The 22,013-nt window shown below is 38.3% G+C and overlaps 1 protein-coding gene across 1 annotated transcript in view; it reads right to left on the bottom strand.

Annotated features, from left to right (window-relative positions):
- The window catches only part of LOC106924884 (multiple EGF-like-domains 11), a gene marked incomplete at its 5' end in the record, with an annotated part of 42,460 nt that overhangs the window by 19,011 nt on the left and 1,436 nt on the right, over positions 1–22,013 (bottom strand). Inside the window, 6 exons of the mRNA XM_014998812.2 lie at positions 497–643; positions 5,336–5,438; positions 5,555–5,718; positions 12,511–12,631; positions 19,412–19,586; positions 20,777–20,989. Coding sequence (XP_014854298.2) covers positions 497–643; positions 5,336–5,438; positions 5,555–5,718; positions 12,511–12,631; positions 19,412–19,586; positions 20,777–20,989 — 923 coding nt within the window. The remainder of the gene's footprint in view (positions 1–496; positions 644–5,335; positions 5,439–5,554; positions 5,719–12,510; positions 12,632–19,411; positions 19,587–20,776; positions 20,990–22,013) is intronic.

Below are 22,013 nucleotides of genomic sequence, written 5' to 3'. Positions count from 1 at the left end.
AAGCTCCTCACTTGAGAGCGGCTTCAGACAAACCCCCCTACCCCCACCACCTTTTTTTTTTCTTTTTCCCCCAGACAGCAGAGCGGGCTCTCCCAGCAAGCATGCCCACTGATGAGCCTCAGGCAAGGACCGAGTCTCCCACTGTGAGCTGGTTGTTAAGGACGGTGTAGGAGGACGAGGGGCGTGCACGTATTTACGTGTGTGTGTGCGTGTGTGTTTGAGGGATGCCATAGGGAAAAAGACACTGTGATTAAGTGATAGCTGTGATGAAGGATTTACACTCAAGCCGCTCTGACCGACAGCTGAGTGCCTCTCCTCAGTTGGCTCAACCTTTAACAATTCTTCAAAGATCAAAACAAGGTCAGCTGTGTGATGGAGTTTGTTACCGCTGCAGCTCTCAGCACCAGCCAGTTATCGCTCAAAGCCTTGGATCAAGAGAGGTTGCGTTTTTTTTTTTTTTTTTTTTTTTTTTATATATATAGAGGAGGAGGCTCACTTCTTTTGCACGAAGTCCCTCTGTATCCAGGTGCGCACACACATGTGCCATCCTCGGGAGAGCAGGACCCTCCGTTCTGACAGGAACAGCTGACTGAACAGTTGGGTCCCCAGAAGCCTTGTGGGCACACGTTATCGCAGTGGATTCCTGCAGGCACATTAACAAAACGAATATTCAGCGGATGCAAAATACGAGGGAGAAAAAAAAAAAAAAAAACCTGGTTTGCTGCAACATTCTAAATAGCCATCTGTAAAAACACATCGTTAACAGGGACAGCATTCACAATGCCTGATATTAACAGATCTGCGGGGTTATTCAATCACCATGGATCCTCAAATGATTTTAGTCCTGAATAAAGCATCCAGTTTGAAGTGTGTGTGTGTGCGTGTGTGTTTTTTTCAAACCCAGCCCATCTCTCACACTCCATTTCTCCTTTCCAAATGTATTTTATATTTGATCTGACTGGGGCTCCTTGCCAGTGCACTGTGTTGATTAACAGGGTTGGGCCTCCAGAGAGCCCCAGCTTGTCTCTCATTCTCTTTCAGCAAAGCTGGGGTTGTGTACAGAGCTGAAGGGAGGTACTCAGGCTACAAGAGCACAGACTGGAAGTGTCACAGTGTGTTTGGTGCAGCTCCAACCAACAATTGCAAAATAAAAAAAAGAAAAAAAAAAGATAAGAAAAAAGAAAACACGGCATCCACACAGGGTTCTCGGTGTGCACATGAATGCATTAGCACATCCATCAGAGCAGCAGCGTCTTTTCTCTCAGCCTCTTAGAAAAGTGAGATGAAAGGAGAAAGTTGCACGTACTGTGCTACATACAGACATGTAGCTTCTTAAAGAGTGATACACTTTATGTAAGTGCAGTTGCACGCACGCGCTCACACAGACATACCCCAAACTCTCAAACAGTCATGTTCGAATCTCATTTGAAATTTCCTTTGAATAAGAATATCAGAAGAAGGTGTAGCCATTAAAGGGGCCTCGGCGCACAACCTTTGAATTAAACCTGGACTAAACTCTTGGGAGCCATGTTATACTGTAACCACGGCACTTTAGGGCAGGCATGGAGGAGTAAAAGGAGAGGAAATGTTAGTGCTGATGGGATGAGGGGGGTGATTTAGACATGAGCAGAGCTGTGGACATCAAAAGGAAAGCAAGGCATGTGTTATTCTGGGCCAGCCAGAATAAAAAACGGTGACTGCCTTCACTGTGGGAAAATGAATGCAGACAGAGCATCGTTTTTCTCAGAGTAATGGTGACAAACAGAGGGGCTTTGCATGCCTGAAAGAAAGAGTGAAGGAAACTTGAACTGAGGTCTTTTGCTAAAAAAATTGTCAGAGGTGCGACTGCTCTTTATTTTCCTCCAGCTCTTGCTCACACACGTAGACTTTTTTCCTGCTCTGGTAAACAGTGCCTTGTAAAATTATTCATATCCTTTGAAAAGTTAAACATTTTTGTTACGTTGCAACAACAAATTTCAGTGTACTTTAGTGGAATTTTATGTTATGACCAAAACAAGGTAGTGGAAAATTGCAAAGTGGAAGGAAAATTACACAACAATCCCCAGGAGTCAATACATTTTTTTGAACCATTTTGTTTTAATCGCAATTGAAAGCTTTCGCCGTATGTTTCAACCAGCTCTCACACCTAGTTTTTCCCGTTGCTCTTTCAAAATATCTCAAGTAAACAATTAGAAATTTTGCCATCTGCACTCTGTATCACTCTGACACGAATACTTCGATATAAACCATTACATCTGCACTGCATGTTCAGGTTAGTTTTTCTTGAAAGTTAACCTCTGCTCTGTCTCATCTTTTGCAGCCTGCAGGTTTTCTTGACCCATGGGAGAAAACATTTCCAACAACGTTCAATCATGAAGAGAGTGTGTTAGGGAGGGATGATGTAGTGAGTTAGCGTTCCAACTCTACATCTTATACATATTTGTGTGTCTCAGTTTGTTTAAAGCTACATTAAGGACTTCTTACTACTTTCTTTCAATTTTTTTTTTATTCTTTTCACTTTTCTGTAAAACTCACATTTATAGGGCACTAGATAGAGTTGTACTGGACACAGATTTTCCCAGATGAGCTGTGGATCTCTGCACAGCTCATCTTTGGGCCTTTTGGCTGTTTCTGTCTAGGCTTGCAGCTGTGCCATAAGTTTCAACCTTCAGATTGTCAACTGTACAGTATCATTTGAGATGTTGAAAACTGTGTTTCTCCATCCTCGCGATGGTTTTTGTTCACTAATGACGCCTTCACAGAAAAACCATATTTACACTGAGACAAAGTTACATAAATGTTACACTAATTAATCTATTTGGATGATTTTTTTGAAGGCAGTTTGTTGCACTGACTTCTGTTTAGGCACATTAGAGGAAATGGGGCCAAATACATAATGCACACCAGACTTTTTTAGAAAGAGATTTTTGTAGGGCAGTGTGATTTTCACTCTACTTTGGAATTATGAGGTCCTTTGTGTTTCTTTTCACATAGAATCCCAATGAATTATGTTCGATTTGTGATGGTCAAGTTCCAGTTCAATAAACACTTTTACAAGAAGGCACTGTACTGACAAAAGTTCTGCACAATTAAAGGTAAAATTACTATTTTACATAGTAGCATATTTTCACCATAAGTGTCTTCTTAGTTAAAACAGTCTTCAAAATGTATGTTTGCTAATGTCAGCAAAAGCCATGTAGATCTGCCAGCTGATGCATTTATGCATATACAACTGTCAAGCTTCGTCCCATTCCCAGACATTAAGACTAACAGCAACTTCACTGTAGAAACCTACGCTAACTCTGAATTGAGCAGAACCACAAATAAGACAAAGTTTGTTTATGTGTGTGTATATATATATATATATATATATATATATATATATATATATATATATATATATATATATATATATATATATATATATATATATATATATATATATATATATATATAGACTTTCTATAAATAGGCATTTTATTCTATCCCTGACTCAAATGACTGTACTGTATCGAATCCCACAAAGTCCTCTCCTTCGCGGTTCAAGTGTGTACTTGCGCATGTTTGTGTGACCCACTGGGCTGCACACTGCCCACAGCCCTGCACCCTGGTGACTCAATTAAGGCTGACAGATGGTCCCGACCTGTGCAGGATTCAGAGCATGAGAGGCCCATTTTGTCGTCTTCATTCTCGCAGCTAATAAACCCACATTGTTTCCTGGAATAAATGCCCGAAGCTCAGGAGGCTGAATGGAGAGGGCTGCAGGGGGCTCACAGGCTTGACCTTTTCTCCTGAATTTTTCCCCTTCTCTGATTTCCTCTGTCTACCTGGACTCGAGAACTGGGACCTTCATTAGTATTTGACATTCAGAAACAACATATAATTTCGGAGCAGAATGTTCTTCACCCTTGCTCTGTCATTCACAATCTCCTTTAACAGCTCTTTCCAAGAGTGCAAATTATTTTAATGATGAGAGCCACAGACTGCGTACATCAATAATAGTATGTGTTTGTAACGGAAATCCTTTACTATTCCATGATCAAATTAAAAGATGACTAAGTTGAAACAAAGCAATTGTGTTGTCGATTTTTATTTAGGGGCTGTTGACACACAAAAAAAAGAATCATTCACGCAACTTAGACAGTTTACATGCTTAATTTATCTTCGGCAACTCAGCACAATGTATGTAAAGGCATGTAATCCTAAATGGCTTTATTTAGAAAATTATTTTAAAGCTTAAAAGTTAGAAAATGGCAAAGGAATTATACTAATTAAAGTAAATGTTATTTGCTTTACCTTATAAAAATCTGTACAGTGTTAAGGTGATAGGATGAGCCCCTGTTTGGGACATAATTGTATGACACAGAAAATAGAAATACAGAAACTTGTTCAAAAAATTTTCTGCTTGCAGTGAAACTTTCTTCACAAATAACTCATTTTTTCACATTTCCTCTTTTGCTTCATCTCAAGATAATATAATTATTTCTATGTCACTAAGAATTAAACACTATGGTGAGACTTTATCATAAAATGTTGCTTTTGTTATGATGTAGAAAAAGTGCTTTTTATTAAAAGTAAATGTGGAGAGCCTTGCTTATCTGCTGTAATGTTTTCCCAGTACAAGTTACAGTTTAGAAGATACAAGTCAAAACACACAGACCTCAACTCTAGTAGTAATCCAAAGATTGAATTTAGCTTTCACTGAAAAATACAAGTTTTTTCTTTTTATTTCAAGTTATCCTGCAGTGTGAGTTTTATAAAAAGAAAACAAAAAAACAAAACAAAACCAAACAACAAAAAATAAAAGACAGAGCAATTGCAATAGGTTTTCAGGGAGTGCTAGATGTACACAAATGCTGCTTTGTTTCACATCCTTGTTTCTTGGCTGATCTAGGTCTGGATCCTAAACAAATATCACCGTCAATGCCAGAAGTTTTGAAGGAGTACTGGCCTAAATATTTGCTTAAGTTGGCTAAGTTTGTTCTACTGGGCTGTAAAAACATAATATTAGTTGTAATAAAAGCTTGTCTGCATGCCAGCACCAATTCTTGGAGCCAAAAGTAATTAACTTAGAGCTCAAGTCTTAACATCCCTGATCCTTCTACGGCACTGGCTAAATAACAAAGCATACTAACCAATTCATTAATAAAGCTCTGCTTAGAGACCCTGTATATACACAGGGTATATACAGGGTCTCTATAATGCTCCTGTATTTTTGTTGTTGGTGTAGATCTGTGTCTTTGAGGAGCATCTGATGTATTTGATATTGTGCTAATGAGGTTAAATAACAGATAAACTTTGAGCTTCTTTTGACTTGTGAGGAAGCAGCACTGACCGGTCCATCCTGGGTAGCAGCGACAGAAGCCACTCACAGGGTCGCAGCCATCAGCGTGACTACAATCGCACCGCTCACGGCAGTCCAGCCCATAGGTGCCGTCCTGACAACGACAGTAGCTTCAGAGTTACAGATCTCAAGCAGAACACGTTGCAGCTGGTACATGTTGACGAGAAGTCAGAAAGATTTGTATCGCCTTCTCATAGAAATTGCACTTACAGGGCAGGACTCGTGACAGTGCTCCCCTCTCCAGCCAGGAGAACAAGCACAGGTGCCGTCCACCGGGTCACATGCAGCGCCGTTGCTGCATAAGCATGTCTGGTTACAGCCCAGACCCCACGTACCGCTGGAGCAAGGAATGGAGCAGTCCACACCCTGCCAGCCTTGAACAGAAGAGACATCCAAGAAGAAAAAAAGAAAAAGTTGAATATGTTTATTAAAGACTTATTTTAAAAAACGTGGAGAGATTTTGAATAAGAAACCAAACACTTATTATTGTATCTTATCTCAAACATAAGAATAAAAATGAAGAAAAAAATAAATAATAATAATAACGACTAAATGGCAGAACCCTGAGCTAATTTTTTAAAAGATTTTTTGATGGTTGAGCTTTTTGGATGTCAGTCATTAATCTTCTGACAGCTTTGAGAATAGCTTGAGTTGTGGCCCAGTCCTCCTAACAGTCTTGTTGGCCGTATTGTTCACACATATTTTAACTCTGCCTACAAATTTTCTGTGGCGCTGAAATCAGGACTTTGACATTGGAACATTGGAAAAAATGACTTTGTTGCCTCTATTTGGCTGCATGTTTATTGCCATAGTCCGTTTGAAAGACTGTCTTAATATGTTGCTAAATATGGCCGCTGTATCATGTGTCCTGTAGCAAAACATCCAAACGACATAATGTTGCCATCCCTAAATAACACACTCGTCATCATGTTCGCGGGCTCATGAGCCTCCTCCTTTTTTACTCCAACTGCACTGGTCAGTGGTCACTATGGCCAAAAACTCAAGTTTTAGTTTCATCAGACCACAGAACATGTTTCCAAAAATGTCTGTTCCTTGGTGCATTTACAAAATGCAATTTATATTTTTATATTACTTTTGGGGTATGTGCATCTTCCTTATTGAGAGGCCCTGTTAGTGAACAACTTGCTTTACAGTGAATAGAAACACTTTCTTACCAATTTTAAGAAGCACCTTTAAAAGGGAGTACTTTTGATCTGGGGTTTATACTAACATTTTGCACCAAAACATGGTCATGTCTGAGACACAGGACTCATTTGAATAGTATGAACAGTATGTTGTTTACATTTGCATACAACTGTGTGAACAGATGAAAGTGGCACCTTTTCATGATGCCATTTAATACAGCAGTGTATTTCAGGTTTGGCTTTAAAATACATGTGTCTATTTATCTTAAATGTTGGGAATTATCAGAAGCTTGCCACAACAAAAATAATCAAGGGTCTCAATTTTAAATATTGTGCATGCACAAAACGGGACCTGAATCTGCCACATATCACTTAACATGCAAAGTTTAAGATCTGTAAAAAAAAATTAATAATAACTTGACAGGAGAATGTGCAGTCCCTCACACAAACTCTAATCCACACATACACTCATTTGAGAGATGGGGAAACTGGCGATGCAGATGGTGAGGTGGGGAATGGAAGCCACACTGCATCATGATTCCTTGCAGACATTTAATTTCACTCCATATCAAATATTAATCATAGATCAACTTTATCATAAGCATTCAAAACAGCAGTGTTATTTATGTTTCTGCTGGTGAGGCATAGCTAAAACAAAATAATAGACCTTTCAAATTAAAAAAAGACCTGTAAGCCAACTTAAATCGTAAATCAAAGTCCACACAACATTTCATCAATGTTTTTTCTCCATCGTATTCCTCCCCCGGATGATCATCAGGGTGATAACTATGACAGATTAATACAGAAAAGGTGTGAAAGGTGTGAAGGGATTGGACTGATTGTTGTAAATATATAAAGACAGTGGTGAAACTTGTGTAAATCTGTGCGATGGATGCGTTGGCACTGCTGGAAGACTTTGCAAATGGGACAATTAGGAAGGAAAGTAAAAAGATTCTGGCTTGGCGTACTGATGCTCTCTTCCACTATAGGCTGTAGGGGACGGTGCTAGCCCCTCAGGCGTTGGATCCCAACCCCCTTTCCAGACCTCCAGAATGCAGAGGAAGTGAGCATTAATACCGCTCACTCCCGCGGGCATGCAACTATTGAGCATGCCATCGGCCTCTGAAAATGCTGGTGGCAGTGTGTTCCTTTTATTTGTCACGTCATGGCAACCAAAACCGCACCTTATGCATCAACGCATTGATTTCTGCCTGGGTGAAATTGCTCTTCTTTACTCTTTTCTCAGTGGTTGCCATTGGTGACCATAAAAAAACATGGCTCAGTGGGCGCATTTACATACACCTTAATATTCATGATGCACTTTGCATTGACCATTTATGGTTGAATGTGAACAGAACATGAGGTAGCGCCTTCTATGGAAATGTTGAAGTATAGCAGTGATTTATAAAGTGGTAAATGCTTTCTAGTGTGCATGTGCATGGCTTTATAATCATATATATATATATATATATATATATATATATATATATATATATATATATATATATATATAGATAGATAGATAGATAGATAGATAGATAGATAGATAGATAGATAGATAGATAGATAGATAGATAGATAGATAGATAGATAGATAGATAGATAGATAGATAGATTTTTTTTTGATGGTACCATGTTTGGCTTTTGGCCATTTTTTTAGCATAGATTCTATGACAACTGAGGCCAAAAGCCTTAAGCAAATTAATTAAAGACACAGTAGCCATTATGTAAACGTTTGAATTTTAATAAATACATTTTTTAAATCTCTAAGATTTTCTTTTTATTTCATTGGTATTTTGCAGCTTAAAGAGGGTGAAGTTACAGATAACAGAACTCAAGAAAAAATATTCCCTACTAGCTTCTTGTTTCCACCATCAACAGTATGCATATTTCAGGTTTTTGTTCTTTGATGGCACATTTGAGTGTGTGTTGTTTGTTAGTATTTGCACTTGATATATTGGTGAACTGTCCAAGGTTTACCCCAGATCTCACTTGTTGACTGATGTGGAGAGGCACCAGCCCCCTTGCAAGAATTAAGTGGGTAAAGAAAATAGATAGATGTGTGAATGGATTTGAAATCTGAAGATATATCAAAATTATGGTGACATGTGATGCAGAAACTCTCATCACAGTGGGCTAGTTATGTTTATCAGAGGCAGATACCAACCTACGTTGGGTCACTATGGCCTGCCAGAACTGTTCCAATGTGCTCAGGCACTCATTTTTAAAATCTCTGAGACTACAGGAGAGACGAATATCAGTCTTACAAAAGTATTAGTTCATTAAGTGATTGATGACAGTGATCAACTGTCTCACAAAAATGTTAAACTGGGCTTAGATTTAGTGACTTCATATCATTATTTCCATTCTCATCAAACAATTTATTTTTGTTCTATGACCATCATCTTTCTGAAAATTGTTTATTCAAGAATAAAGGTTAAAAGTCAGAATAAAGTGGTTATAATTTACAGAAGATCATCACGGTACCAACAAAACCTCACAACAATGCAAGAGGATCTTACTAATCTTAATCCAGTCTTACAACTAAACAGGGTCGGGCCACGCAACATTGAGAGGGAGACATTTCATTTACATATTTCATCTTTCAATCAGACTGTTTAAGAAATGATACTGTAACATTTAAAGTTGCATATGGCTTCCGTGCTGCATTCCTAAAATGTCACTGAACAACAGGTATGCCACAGTATTTGCCGGGTTTTTAAAATCATATCTACATTATTGATGCTTGCACTTTTACGCAATACAGTTGCAAGACTGCACACATCTATTCATTTCCATTTATTTTAAATTTACCCGTCTAAAACAAAGTGCTGGCATAAAATATGTAGAATGTCACAATATTAATTTTAACATTTAGAACTTAAAAGCTATCAAACAAAATTGAAGGTAAGTTAACATTATTGTATGGAGTACAAATGATGGTAGTAAAAAATACTGTATATATGATAAGGTGATGAGCAAAAATCTTTATGAAACTGTCTTTTGACAAAATGTCAAAAGACAGTTTGACATTTTGTCAAAACTGTCTTTTTGACAGTTTTGACAAAAAACTGTCTTTTGTGAGAAAATGTGAGAAAATGTGTCATTTTCTCACATTTTCCTTTTCAATAGTGTTGTGTTTGTAGCTCGTGATAATAATATTCAGTTCAACGTTGATGAATACATGATGAAGTTGATAAGTATGTAAATACCACACATAACGAGTATGATGACAATGTTATGACCACGGGATATAGTTTTCCATAGCAACCGAGTCCTAGCATCTAATTAACTGGGGACTCAGTGTCTCTTAAATGCTCAGTTTCCATGATTAAAATTCCAGAGAAGGGAGATTTGGTACCAGGTGCGCTTGGAAGTCTGATGACATTGTTACAAATATAAACGGAACAGCAAGAGCTACTGAGTTTTTAGTCAGAGATGCTGAATTAATCGAAGACTAAATAGTTTGTAAAGAAACAAGCTCTGGTGGTAAGCAAACTGAACTCTTTGCATAAAGTCCTTCTGGATAAGAGACATTTCAGCTCATTGCCATCTAAATTGCTTGGGTGTTATGAAAGCCAAAGAATGGCTGGTAAAATGACAAATAGATGATTAACTTTATTATTTCTGCCTTTGTTGAAGGGTGAGTAATTTGATTCCAAGTAATTTTCTCACCAGGGTGAAACCTCTTATTCTGACCTGCACTGCTGTTTTTTAACCGATGTTTCAGTTCATTTGAAACACTCATTATATGATGTATGGTTTATAATAATAATGTTTATTTAGCAAAGTTCCTTTTTATATTGTTTTTCAACCTAAGAAGGAGTACTTTGCAATAAAAAAAAAAATCATCACACTTTCTGTAACAAAACAGAGTGTGTTAACAGACTGCTGTTCTAACGTGTCAGTGATCTGCTTGTATCTGCATTACAATACCGTGTCAACTGTTGTAAATTCGTTTTTGTGTCTGGCAGACTTTTTTGCACTTTATAATCTCATTTTTGCTTTGCTGTTTTCCATCCTGTGTTAGTATTCACTGGGAACAGTCGTTACAAGACTCATTGTGCCATTAATATTGATGATTTAACAACGTTTCCAGCCACATTCTACTGTAGTTATTTTTAACTTTAAAAATAAGTATCCTCCAGCAAGTGCTTTCTCTAACAAAATATGACATCTGTTAAAGCAGTTCTTCCCTGAGTATCGGTCTGATGTTTTGGTGCTTGGCTCCAATGTGTGCTGCTGGAAGTGGAAGAAATTATCTGGATCACAAGGAAAGTATTCAGCACCATTTCTTATGTGTGGTCTGTTTTAATGCTGTGCTTTTTTTAATGTGCGTTTTTGTTTTGCTTTTGTTTTCAATTAACATAAATGAACAATATTTAAAAATGACGACAGTAAAAGTAACTGATTGCAGAAATGAGCTCTCCCTGTTGTGTGCTATGACTGTGCAGTGCGGTCACACTCCAATATCGTAAATGATTAAGTTTTAACATAAATTTCAGGTCTGCCTTCAAAAATAGATTTTTAGCTCAGTGGCAACATTAGATAAAGGCTAAATAAATACATGACATTGTCTAAAATGGATAAAAGCATTGGGCATAGCAACATTTGTAAAATACCATTTAAATGCAACTAAAATTTCATGAATATAGCAGATAAAACATTGGCTAATAAATTTACCAAAATATAATATAAACTAAAGACTATTATAAAGACGGACAGCAGGATGATTTATAGAAACAAGACCTTGTTTCTGACATGGCCCTTCATGCTAGCTGTCAGTGTGACTCATTGATTTGGCATATTCTTGTTGACAAAACAGCTTGATTGTTGCCATGCTCTACTGTTCCATTTGATACATCATCAATCCACAATACAATACGCTAGTGGAGATTCTGATTTAGAAAGGAATATCTATGAAGTCCATTGTTGTGTCAAAAAAGTGTGTTATAAATTTATCAATGTGCTTTATCAAAGTACTGTCAAGATTTGAAAGTCTTCTGGCACCAAAAGATGATGAAATGCGCCCTTTTATAAGTTGTGCTGACAAAGAGGATGGTCTTTTGACCAGTAAGATAAAAGAAATAAATGAAAATATGTCAGTGGAGTATCTGTCCTGGTATGGTTTTCTTCACTTAATTATTAAATCCTCATTAGTCTTAAGTATGGTCCACAGATTGATTAAGTATTCAATTATCAATTATGACACTGAGAACACCTTTGCTGACATTTATCAGCCATTTATCGTCTATCTCCACTCACTTATTAAGTAGTTACTTTGTAATCTATCTGTGAAGCAGAATGTATAATGTGCTATGTTAGATTTATTTGTGATGAAAATAAAAGTGAAAACGTGGTGTGATCCCTTTCCGTTGCCACTGTATATGCATTATTATGAAGTGATGTCGTTAATAGAATCCCAACCTGAAAATCCTAGATATTATATAATTAGGCTGTTGACAATTCTAAAATATTGTATGTCTTCAAGACCCTTCAGCTAAATTAGTCAGGCCTTTTTTTTATAATTTAAGATTTTGTCTCTAGGAAAATGTAACTTACAGCAGTACTTTCCCCTCCAGTTCTTCATGTATTACATTTCCACACTTAAACACACCTGGCTGACATGAATGGGCTACAGCTTGATGAAGAGCTGATGTGCTGACCCATTTTACTGAATAATGTGTGCGGGAGTAGGGGAAAAACACATAGAATACAGTTGGGGGAGCTGGAAATTAGCATTAGACAACACAGGCTTAAGTATTGCATCATTCAAAACCAGGAGATAAATCTGATTTATTAAAATATGAGTGTGGGAATGGCAAATGTTTGAGATTTTCTCTCAAGAAAACAGCTAATTGCACTAGGATTCAGTCTTTGCACATAAAATGCTTTGTGTGTGTGTGAATGTTTATTAATTTGACTAGTAAATCTGAGATGAAGTTTTAAAGTCAGTGAAGCGTCTTTTAAATCAAAACAGAGCTTGTTGACGCCATCAATCAAAAGGTTATTGTTCCCTACCTTCTCTGCAGATGCAGGAGCCGTCGACCGGAGAGCAAGATGCTTGGTTGTGACAGGAGCAGGTGGACATGCAGCTTCGCCCAAATACACCAGGTGGACACACTGTAGCACAGTCCTCACCCTGTGGAGGAAATAATGCTAATTCAGGTAATTCAGGCAACAGTTAGAGACAGCAGGACAAAGAGGGTTACCTGGGTTAACTGTTTACCCAGGCTCATCATACTGTATTATGTGCAAAGAAAATGAGCAAGCCAACTGTAAATTTAAAGTAAAGGTAAAAGGGAAAGACCACACTTGATCACTTGCACGCAATCATTTTTAAGCTTCCAATTACCCACTCAATATATTCTGACAGCACCTTCCCCCAGTCATGCTTTTTGCTTTCCTACTTCACCCCATCTCTCAATTTTTCCCCGCATCTCTCTTTATACAAGTCTCATCGCTTTTCAACTGTGAGCCTGGCAAGACTCCAAAGGCCTGGGAATCCACACTTCTCATCCATCCCTCAGCAGGCAAGCAATGATTAAATCTTCAATCTTCCCCTCTTCACTTCATTAGTACAACTAGTTCTGTTCTCAGTACACTTCCTGTTACATAAGTTGCCATCTTTGTCTTGTGCCATGACCAGTGGAGGATATAGCGTACCTCCTGACATCCACTCTGCAAAGAAATGTTTAATACCCCACACGCTGTGATTGACCCAAACCAAATCAAGAGATCACCAGGATGTAAACAGCTTTTGTATGTTGCAATAAAGCAAATATAAGTACTTAAAACGTTTTCTGGTTATTGAAATGCAGTAAGATATAAACAGAAGGTGGCATCCCATGCAGCTATAACAGCTTAAACTCTTCTGGAAGGGATTGCACTAGTTTGACAAGTGTGCTTAAGGGAAGTTTTGACCATTCTTCAAGAAGTGCATGTGTATGGTTAGACGCTGATGTTGGATGAGAAGGTCTGGTTGGAAGATCCTTTTGTCTTCTAATTTTTTTTATTTATTTTTTTTACTAAATCATGAAAGTTATAGAATTGACATAATTTGCACATGCAACAGTAACTTTTTGGATACCAATCTTTTGTTTTTTTTGACATGCTCCAAACAACACATTCCGTACCTGAGTCTCTATATGGGGAATTTTATTTTGAGGTAAGAAACTTGAAATGCTTGACTTGGAAAAAGAGTGGCTAAATAAGCACAAAGCAAAAATTAAACTAATTTGTAATTCGTGTAGACTAATTATTTGCCTAGTATCCCCAGTGTCCAAAGTGCACACCGTAAAACTTGCAGTGATGACTTGAAGTGGAAAGGAGAAAGCAAAACTGTCTACCATTAGGGACACCGTGGGGGTTAGGAGTGGTGAGAATGTCAATGCAAGAGATTTTGGCTCGCACTGAAAATAGGAAACAATGGACTCAAAGCCAAACACCTAGATTCCACTAGGGGGAGAACATAATCTTATACTTATCTGTGACACACTGCTGGCAGGACTCACTCTTCTATTAATGAGAACACCAATAAAAGATCAGCATTAATATCCTTAAGTTTCTTGTTCTTGCATTAGAGAAATGATTTGGTAAAGGACATAAAGTACTCATTCTATGTCCTCTGCAAACTCCATTAGAGTTTTTTTTTTCTGCTTTACAGGCTGAGAGCAGCCCACCTCAACTAGCCTCGTCCCTCCCTCAGCTGGAGATCACAGCCACTGTACGGGCTCCCACAGTCTCCCTTTCAAAACCATGCATTGAGTGACAGGTGACACAATGATTTAGAGTTCCAATTAGAGGCCCAGAGGAGTCCTGAATGGATCTTGCTTTGCTCACCAGAGTGCTGGGGGACTACTGGCTGCTCACCGCTCTCATTATCATTTTGAACTCAGCTTAAACAGGAGGCAGGAGGAGATGTGCCAGTGGATGCCAGGGGCAGAACACACATCTTATAAAGTCGCTCCCGCCGTACACCACATAAAAGCGTCTGTCTGTGAATGAAATTTTTATCAATCGGTTGCAATAACCTTTGTTCTGCTGAAAGTGACAGCTTCGAGACTGCTAACAATAGCAGTTCCGTTGCAGTTGTTAAGCGTGAAGAAGTTTGAGCGGCTGGCGGGGGGGGGGGGGGGGGGAGTTAGATAAGGGGTGAGAGGGGGAGGATGGGGCGTAGGTTTTAGGCTTCAGCCCTTCCTCAGAGCAAAGGCAATTTACTGGTGACTGGACTCATGGATAAAATGATACCCAGACACAAATGGCCACATGGATTCCATGTGGTTTCCCCCTCATGGTGCAGTCACCAGACCACTTGGCCTGTTCTCCAGAGTGGAAAGACACTACTCTCATTAGTCTTCTGATTCACATTTGTTCAAAGAGGGGAGGGATAGGGGTCTGAATTTGAATTAACACACACAGGCTGTCAGTCTTTGGCATGAGAGCAGCAAAACCTTATATAACACAGCTTAGAGTTAGTATCCAGTGCCTTTAGAAAAAAACTAATAGGTGAAAGTCAACTATGTGACCAGAAAAGACCTTTTTCCTTTAGAAACTAAAATTGAGTCTGTTTACAATGCGGAGTTCAAAATTGTGCTGTTTATGCTAATTATGTCGTACTGCAGTAGTGTTGCTACTATAGATCAAATGATCTGGGGACACAGGTTTCCCACTGCAACTGAAGAGTTCAGAACGTGATGGGAAAAAAAATAAAATATTCCAGAGCAGCATTAATAACGGAGGCATTAATCTCTGCTATGGTTTTCAAGTCAAGTGCTGTCACCCCAAACTTTACACAAAGAGAGATTGTGTAGACTCTCATTGTACAGATTTTGACTCCTGACTCTGTGCAGGAGAAAGAGAAAAAGGTCAGGCTGCCAGAAAAAGCAATGATTATCAGTGATAACTCTATAACCAATGTTCAAAGACCCAAGCGATGACACTTTATAATTTATGTAGTAACTCCACACCTTGTATAATTGTCACAATATTAGTGGTCAACCTGGATTTTTAATGTTGTAGAAAGATGTGCAGCTTTTAACACTAGCACACATAATTTGATCTAAAGCCTAACAAGGCTGCCAATGACTTTTTAAACATTTCTTTTGCAGAAATTATTCTAACACTGAACCATGCAAATGCACTGACCTCCCCTTGGGATTTTGGGTGCTTCAAAGTAAAAGTTATACTGACGGCATGACCAACATTGTGACTTTGTCTGACACCTCGAGTGTACCAAATGAGGAGGAAAATTTTGTTCTAGACGGTCAGCTGGTGTTTAAGTTTGAACATATCCACAGCAAGGCAAAAATTGCAGCACATATAACATGTCTGTCTCACTATACTCACTATTTAATCTGGGAATGCATCAAAAGCGACACATGCACATCAAAGATGTGACACGACTTGATAAGATTTGATTAGGAAACAACATGACATCATCTTTACAGTGAAGCTTGTAGCTATTAAAATTTTTTTTTTTTTTTTTTGTAATGCAGAAATTTGTCTTTATGTGAAATGAGAGGAGAATAAAAAGCTCCGTGGAGGCTTACAGCTTAGTTTTAGCCATAGTATAGTTATTTCACAGCAGGTGCAATCTAAAACAGAATTAAAATCACATCGAACTTAAAGGCATTTTATGACATCAACACATTTTAATGAGTAAAGCTATTGAAACTAAACACAGGGGAAAGATAACAGAACACTTACAGCCCACCGCTTCTTAAACTTAAAATCGGTTGACGATAAACAATTCTGCAGAATAGTGACTGTTTTAATATGTACTTCAGAAAATAAATGCGGCAAAGCTTTCTTGCATTATCGGTTTAAGTCCCTAAAAATTGCTCTGACTAGAGTGTTTACTCTTTACGCCTCCATGGAGGCTGAAAACAGAAGCCCAGACTTTATTTATTTAGTTAGTTAAATCAATATTTCCACTAATGTTTGTTGATTTTGTAAATGTATTTGAAATGTACTCTGTAAATACACTATCACATTTCATTTGAATTGCTGGGTTTCAATTTGGTTTATGCAAACAAAAAATACTGTTTACTCTTATTTTATAATTTAAAGTTGACAGAAAATGTGAACTGTAGAGATGACTGAAATAAAATTATGGGAATACTGAAACTCTCCCCGCACATGCTTAGTCCACAGCGTGACAAAACTCCAGCTTTGGTTCAAAAAGGACTACCTCCCTACCAGAGCCATGTTTTGAGGTTGATTTCTACGCTGATAATCCGATTTGGCCATGGTTCCTGCAGTGGAAATAAAAAGGGTAAAAGAATGTCACCGGAAAACTATCCTGGCACTATCCTGGCCTCTGGAAAAGGTTCCTGCAGCAGAAACACACCTAGATTGCCCTCAGCCACAGCAGTAAATTTGTACCTATTAGTATCTTAATGTAATTGGAGTACTTCTTTTTCAGAAAGCCTTTACCTGACACAACATTGATTAGGCTTTTATCCACCGAGACCTGATGCAAATGGCACCACTAATTACCAATCAGTTTCACTCCTTAGCGGTGCATCTACCTGCTGGACGTGTGAATCCAGAGTAAATTTATTGTAGCACAACAGAGAGGAAGCCACGATGAGAGTCGGGAATGGGATTTAGTTTCTCCATTTACAAAAGGAAAACTTGAATAGATTCCTAAAGCGTTCCTGTTTCAAGTGAGGACAGCGCACGTAGAAACTGCATGTTACACTGCAGCCCGCGCTGCAGATTGTAAGGGACAGTGCCTGAATAGGTAACATGTAATCACTTTGTCTGAGCCAAAAAGAGCATGTCCAATTACCAGGACTAAATCAAGCGTGCCGGTGCTCAGTCTGTTCCAACACTTTGCTTGGTTTGCCCCCCGATGGGATTCCAGAACAAAATAAAAATGCAGTGGGGAGGCTTAGGCTTATAAGCGATCCCCAGAGGAAGTGACTTGTCTGGCAATCATAGCCTCAACACCATCATCAGCCACGTTTTAACAGGTCCACCTCATAATAAGCATGTACCATGAATATGACGCAAACGGGCAGCAGCTACGGACCTCTAAATGCACAACAATATGTTTCAATTATTTGCAGAGCAGCAGCTTTGTTAAAAGTACCCAAAAAAAACACAATGAACATTCACCTCCCCTCTCCCCGCACATAAACACACAAATTCTCCATATGAGCTGCGTCTGTTCCCATCTGACTGCCTCCTTTTCTATCCAGCTTCTGCCCTCTAGGTCTGTTTAATGGATCTGGCAGCCCTTCCCAGCAGCCGCCACAGTGAACAGGTGGAGCAAATTAAGACACAGTCTGGAGCCCCGCTCGGTAGCTCAATTCACCACAGAGGCTCGCTGTAAGACACAGGCAATTTCCACTGAAATGTAACATTGGCAGACGTGTACTCTCCTGGTCTCTGTTGCTCCGTAACTTCAGATTGCAAAACACAAAATACAATGGCAAAACTGATTGGAGTTACTCAACTAATTTGACAGTTGTAAAAAGGGGACAATATGGCTGCAGGAAAAAAGGACTAAAAACAGAACTGACCAAACATTAACTTTTCCTTTCAAGGTACAAAAACATAGATCGAAGCTTGCTCTGTTCTTGTTTCTTTGACCCTTCATAAATTCAGTCCTATTTGTAAAATTACACAACTACTCGCACAGGGTCGCAATTGAGACTGAATTATAGTGGACCCATGTCCAGCGGTGCAACAAAGCGTATCTATAATAACACAAAAAATACTTTCACCTTGATTTTAACAGTCTGTATATAAAAAGCTCCTAAAGAAAAAACTGGGATCACTTCCAAAATATTTCTGCCTCAATTACTTTTTTTCCACAGTAGCCACAAATAACATGCAACATAAATTAAACTTACAACCTTCAGAACTAAAACTTACAAAGTACAAGGATAACACTTTAGGGCATGCAATGGGAGATTCTGTTTCCTGCCTAGCAACCTCTTTAAAATGTTTTAAAGAGGTTGTGATAAAGTATTCTGAAAAAAAAAAAGTTATGTTGTAGTTGATTAGCAACTATGTTTATATTATTTTAGGTTTTAAGCAAATACTTTGTTAGGAATAATCAATTTGGTTGTTATATATGTTTTCTGAGTCAAATTGTGTTACCTCGGGTACTTTTTTAAAAAACTCAGCTCAAGGAAGAAATTTGGAAAGGAATTTACAAACCTGTGAAATCACTTCCAGTTTTGGCAACGGTTTTGCAATATTTCTGGACTGTGCAGAAATTCAGATTTCAGTAATTTCTGAAGATGCAAAATTAAAGCAATCGAGTCCAGGCAAAAGGGCCAATTAGCACCTGTTTTTGAGTCAGTTGTTTAAGTACAGAAGGTGTATTAAACAGTATTATGTCCATCTCTTTAACTGTGACACTCATAAATAAAAAGCGTTTATATATATATATATATATATATATATATATATATATATATATATATATATATATATATATATATATATATATATATATATATATATATATATAAACACATTGTCAGAATAAAAAAGTAATTACACAGTTAACTTCACTTAAAAGAAAAATGGTTTTGACAGTGGCATGATTGTTGTGTGAAAATTAAGCTGAAAACAGTCAAACTACCAAAATAATCTGAATGAGCTCCAGAGAACCAGAAGAGCTTTTGATAACTTTAAGTGTAAATATGAAATCAATAAAACCAAATGTATTATAAGGCTTTTTTTTCCTTTCTTACATTGCTAAGCATCTATTTTATATTTAGAAAATTTGACCTAAGTTTCTTGTTTGACTCATATTGCCTTGTTGACTCAAAATGAAGACTGTTTTGAAGAAACCAGCTGAGGGTCAAAGTGAAAGTAATATAAGAGGAAATGTCAAATCAGTAGAAAGTAAACAGTCATCTGTTAATAATAAGCAATGCTTCGGCAACACAAAGCTCACCATGAAGCCAGGAGCGCAGGTACAGATCCCTGTGACAGGATGACAGTCAGCTCCATTGGTGCAGCTGCAAGGCAGAAAGCATCCTTCTCCGTAGAATCCAGGAGGGCAGGTCTCATTGCAGTAAAGCCCTGCCCACCCTGGTGAGCATGTGCACTCACCAGATAGTGGGTGGCAGCTACAAATAAATCCAAACGAGAGGAATAGGAGATAAAGGTAAGAAAAGTAAGCACCAAAGCGATCAGCTCTTCATGTGTAAGCAGGATCAAAGTATGATGCCTGCAGCAACAGAAGACTATGTGCTTGTTTCAGATAAATGAAGTGTCCCTTTTCTCCTTCATTCAGTAATGACTTCTATGGCTGATGCCCAGCTCCTTCTGGAATCAGAGCATTAGCACTACATTAACTATGAATGTTGCTGAGGAATTATGAATGAAGCAAAGGTCGCGATTAAAAGCTAACTGGATGACATGGCTGTGATGTCTACAGACTTCGGAATGACCACTGGCTTTAAGGTAAGTCGAGGCGAAGTTAAGTCACCGAGATCCTTACTCACTTGGAATTATTCGAAAGACAATATGTGTTGCCTTCATTAAAAGCCTTCAGTAAAAATAGCCAAATTTGCATCAAGAAAATGAAGCAAGATAAAAAAAAAAAAAATGGAAATGCCAAGACGTAATGAGCACATATTGGGTAGGATACAGTTCCACGGACATGGAGCAGTTTGTTGCTCTGGGAACTCTGGGGTGTAGATGGAAATTAACAGGTTCAGTAAAAATGGGACTTGCTTATTTAATATGTTAAATACAATGAGAAGCGTCCTAAAATGAACGCAGAGGCTAAGGTGATGTGGTCCTGCTTTTCTGTACCAGTAGGCAAGTCTTGGAGCAGCACTGTGAACAAGCTGCAGGCGTGATAACTGAGACAGAGGAAGTGCCAGGTATAAAGAATTGATGTAATCTAACTGTGAGGTAATGAAAGCCTGAAGAATTTTAGTTTGTGATGATTTTTAGTTAGTGAGGAATGTTTTAAAGTCTGTACTGATCTCTTTCTTTTAATGAAGATCTGAATCTAAAATAACTTCCTAAGCATGAGGCTTAACATGTAGGGTGAAATGAGCATAAGGCAATGGTGTGAACTAAAGAAGTTACTTTCCATTTATAATGTTATGTGATTCAAGCAAAGAAGTGGTTGTACTCAATCTGTAGACCATGAACAGAGGTGCCACCAATATTTTTTAATGTATTGTTCTTTCTGATTGTATTTCTGAGTGGCCCCAGACAGGACCCCTGTGTATAACCTTGGTATACGTTGGCACCGGTTATCAGCCAGTGCCAAGTGTTGCTATGCACCGAGGTTATCACTTACCTGACAGTATTGGTGGTATTACAAGGGCAGTACTTGTCACAGATGAGGCCGTAAAGGCCCGAAGGACAGAATCTCTCTTGACAATTAGGGCCTTTAAAGCCTGTTTCACACAGACAAGCGCCGTTGATGTGGTGACACTTCGCACCGTTCTGACACTCACACCTTTGGTTGCACTGTGGACCATAGGTGCCCACTGGACAGTCTTCTTGACATCTGAATGAAAGTTGCACAGAAATGACACTAAAATGCTGCACAGGGAGAGGATAAAAAATGATCAATAGTAACCTACAAAATAAATAATTTAACCCAGTGCCAAGCAAAAAAAAAAAAAATAAAAATTAAACACTTCAGTGGCTATTTCATGTTTAAGTAAAACTCTATCTTTAATAACCACATATATTATTAACACTTCAACATTCAAAATATGGCTATGTGCTTTAAAAGACCTAGACTAGCATGGTCAATTTTCTTCAAGTACTTCTCACAAAATCCCTAAAAGTAGAGCCTGCTGCGAACACCTCTGTGTCTCTGCAGGGGCTCGATGAGACTTGGCAGTCGTCGTCATGCAGGAAAATTAAAATTACTTGAGAGTTTTTCCAACATGAAGAACTGAACCAGATCAGAAAATTGATTTTTGTCCTCTTTTCACTTCTTTATACTGCATTAGTGGGTTATCGGTCTCAGGAGTTGAACAAAGCTGTTGCAAATAGTTCAACTACATAAGAAAACGTTCGAACCATGCTTCATGTTTGAGTCTCCTCAGTTTTAGTAATATCAGGGGACAACTGAAATATTATACTCGACAGAAGAGGCTGGGGGGGTTAACGTGATCTCAGATTATTCCTGGCAGGTTCATTCACCTGCCACTGACAAAATGAATGAGGGCAATTTTGTGAAATAATAAAGTAAAAGAAAGGTCTTGTAAAGGAGGTGTTTCCATCAAAGAGACAATTGCTTTACTCAAACTAATAAACGCGGGCTGCCCTGGGCCTCTCCAGCAGGCATGGGAAACTAAAAAGATCCGTGTATGTTGATGAGGCCTTAATATAAGTCCATTACTTATAATTAATGAGCAGAACCCAAACAGCATATAGCCCATGGTGAGATCAATGGACAGGCTGGGAGGAGTGAATGTGGATGAGGCCTCCAGACATGAAACCTTTCTGGCCAGGATGCAGTACAAGATTAATTAGGCATAAACACCCCTATTAAAAGCTTCCAGTGCACCTTCAGATGG

The sequence above is a fragment of the Poecilia mexicana genome, unplaced genomic scaffold, assembly GCF_051168715.1.
Source record: "Poecilia mexicana isolate PSO_F unplaced genomic scaffold, ASM5116871v1 scaffold_6, whole genome shotgun sequence".
Classification (NCBI taxonomy): domain Eukaryota; kingdom Metazoa; phylum Chordata; class Actinopteri; order Cyprinodontiformes; family Poeciliidae; genus Poecilia; species Poecilia mexicana.
The sequence above is the reverse complement of the archived record's forward strand: the minus strand, read 5'-3'. Positions and strand labels throughout refer to the sequence as shown.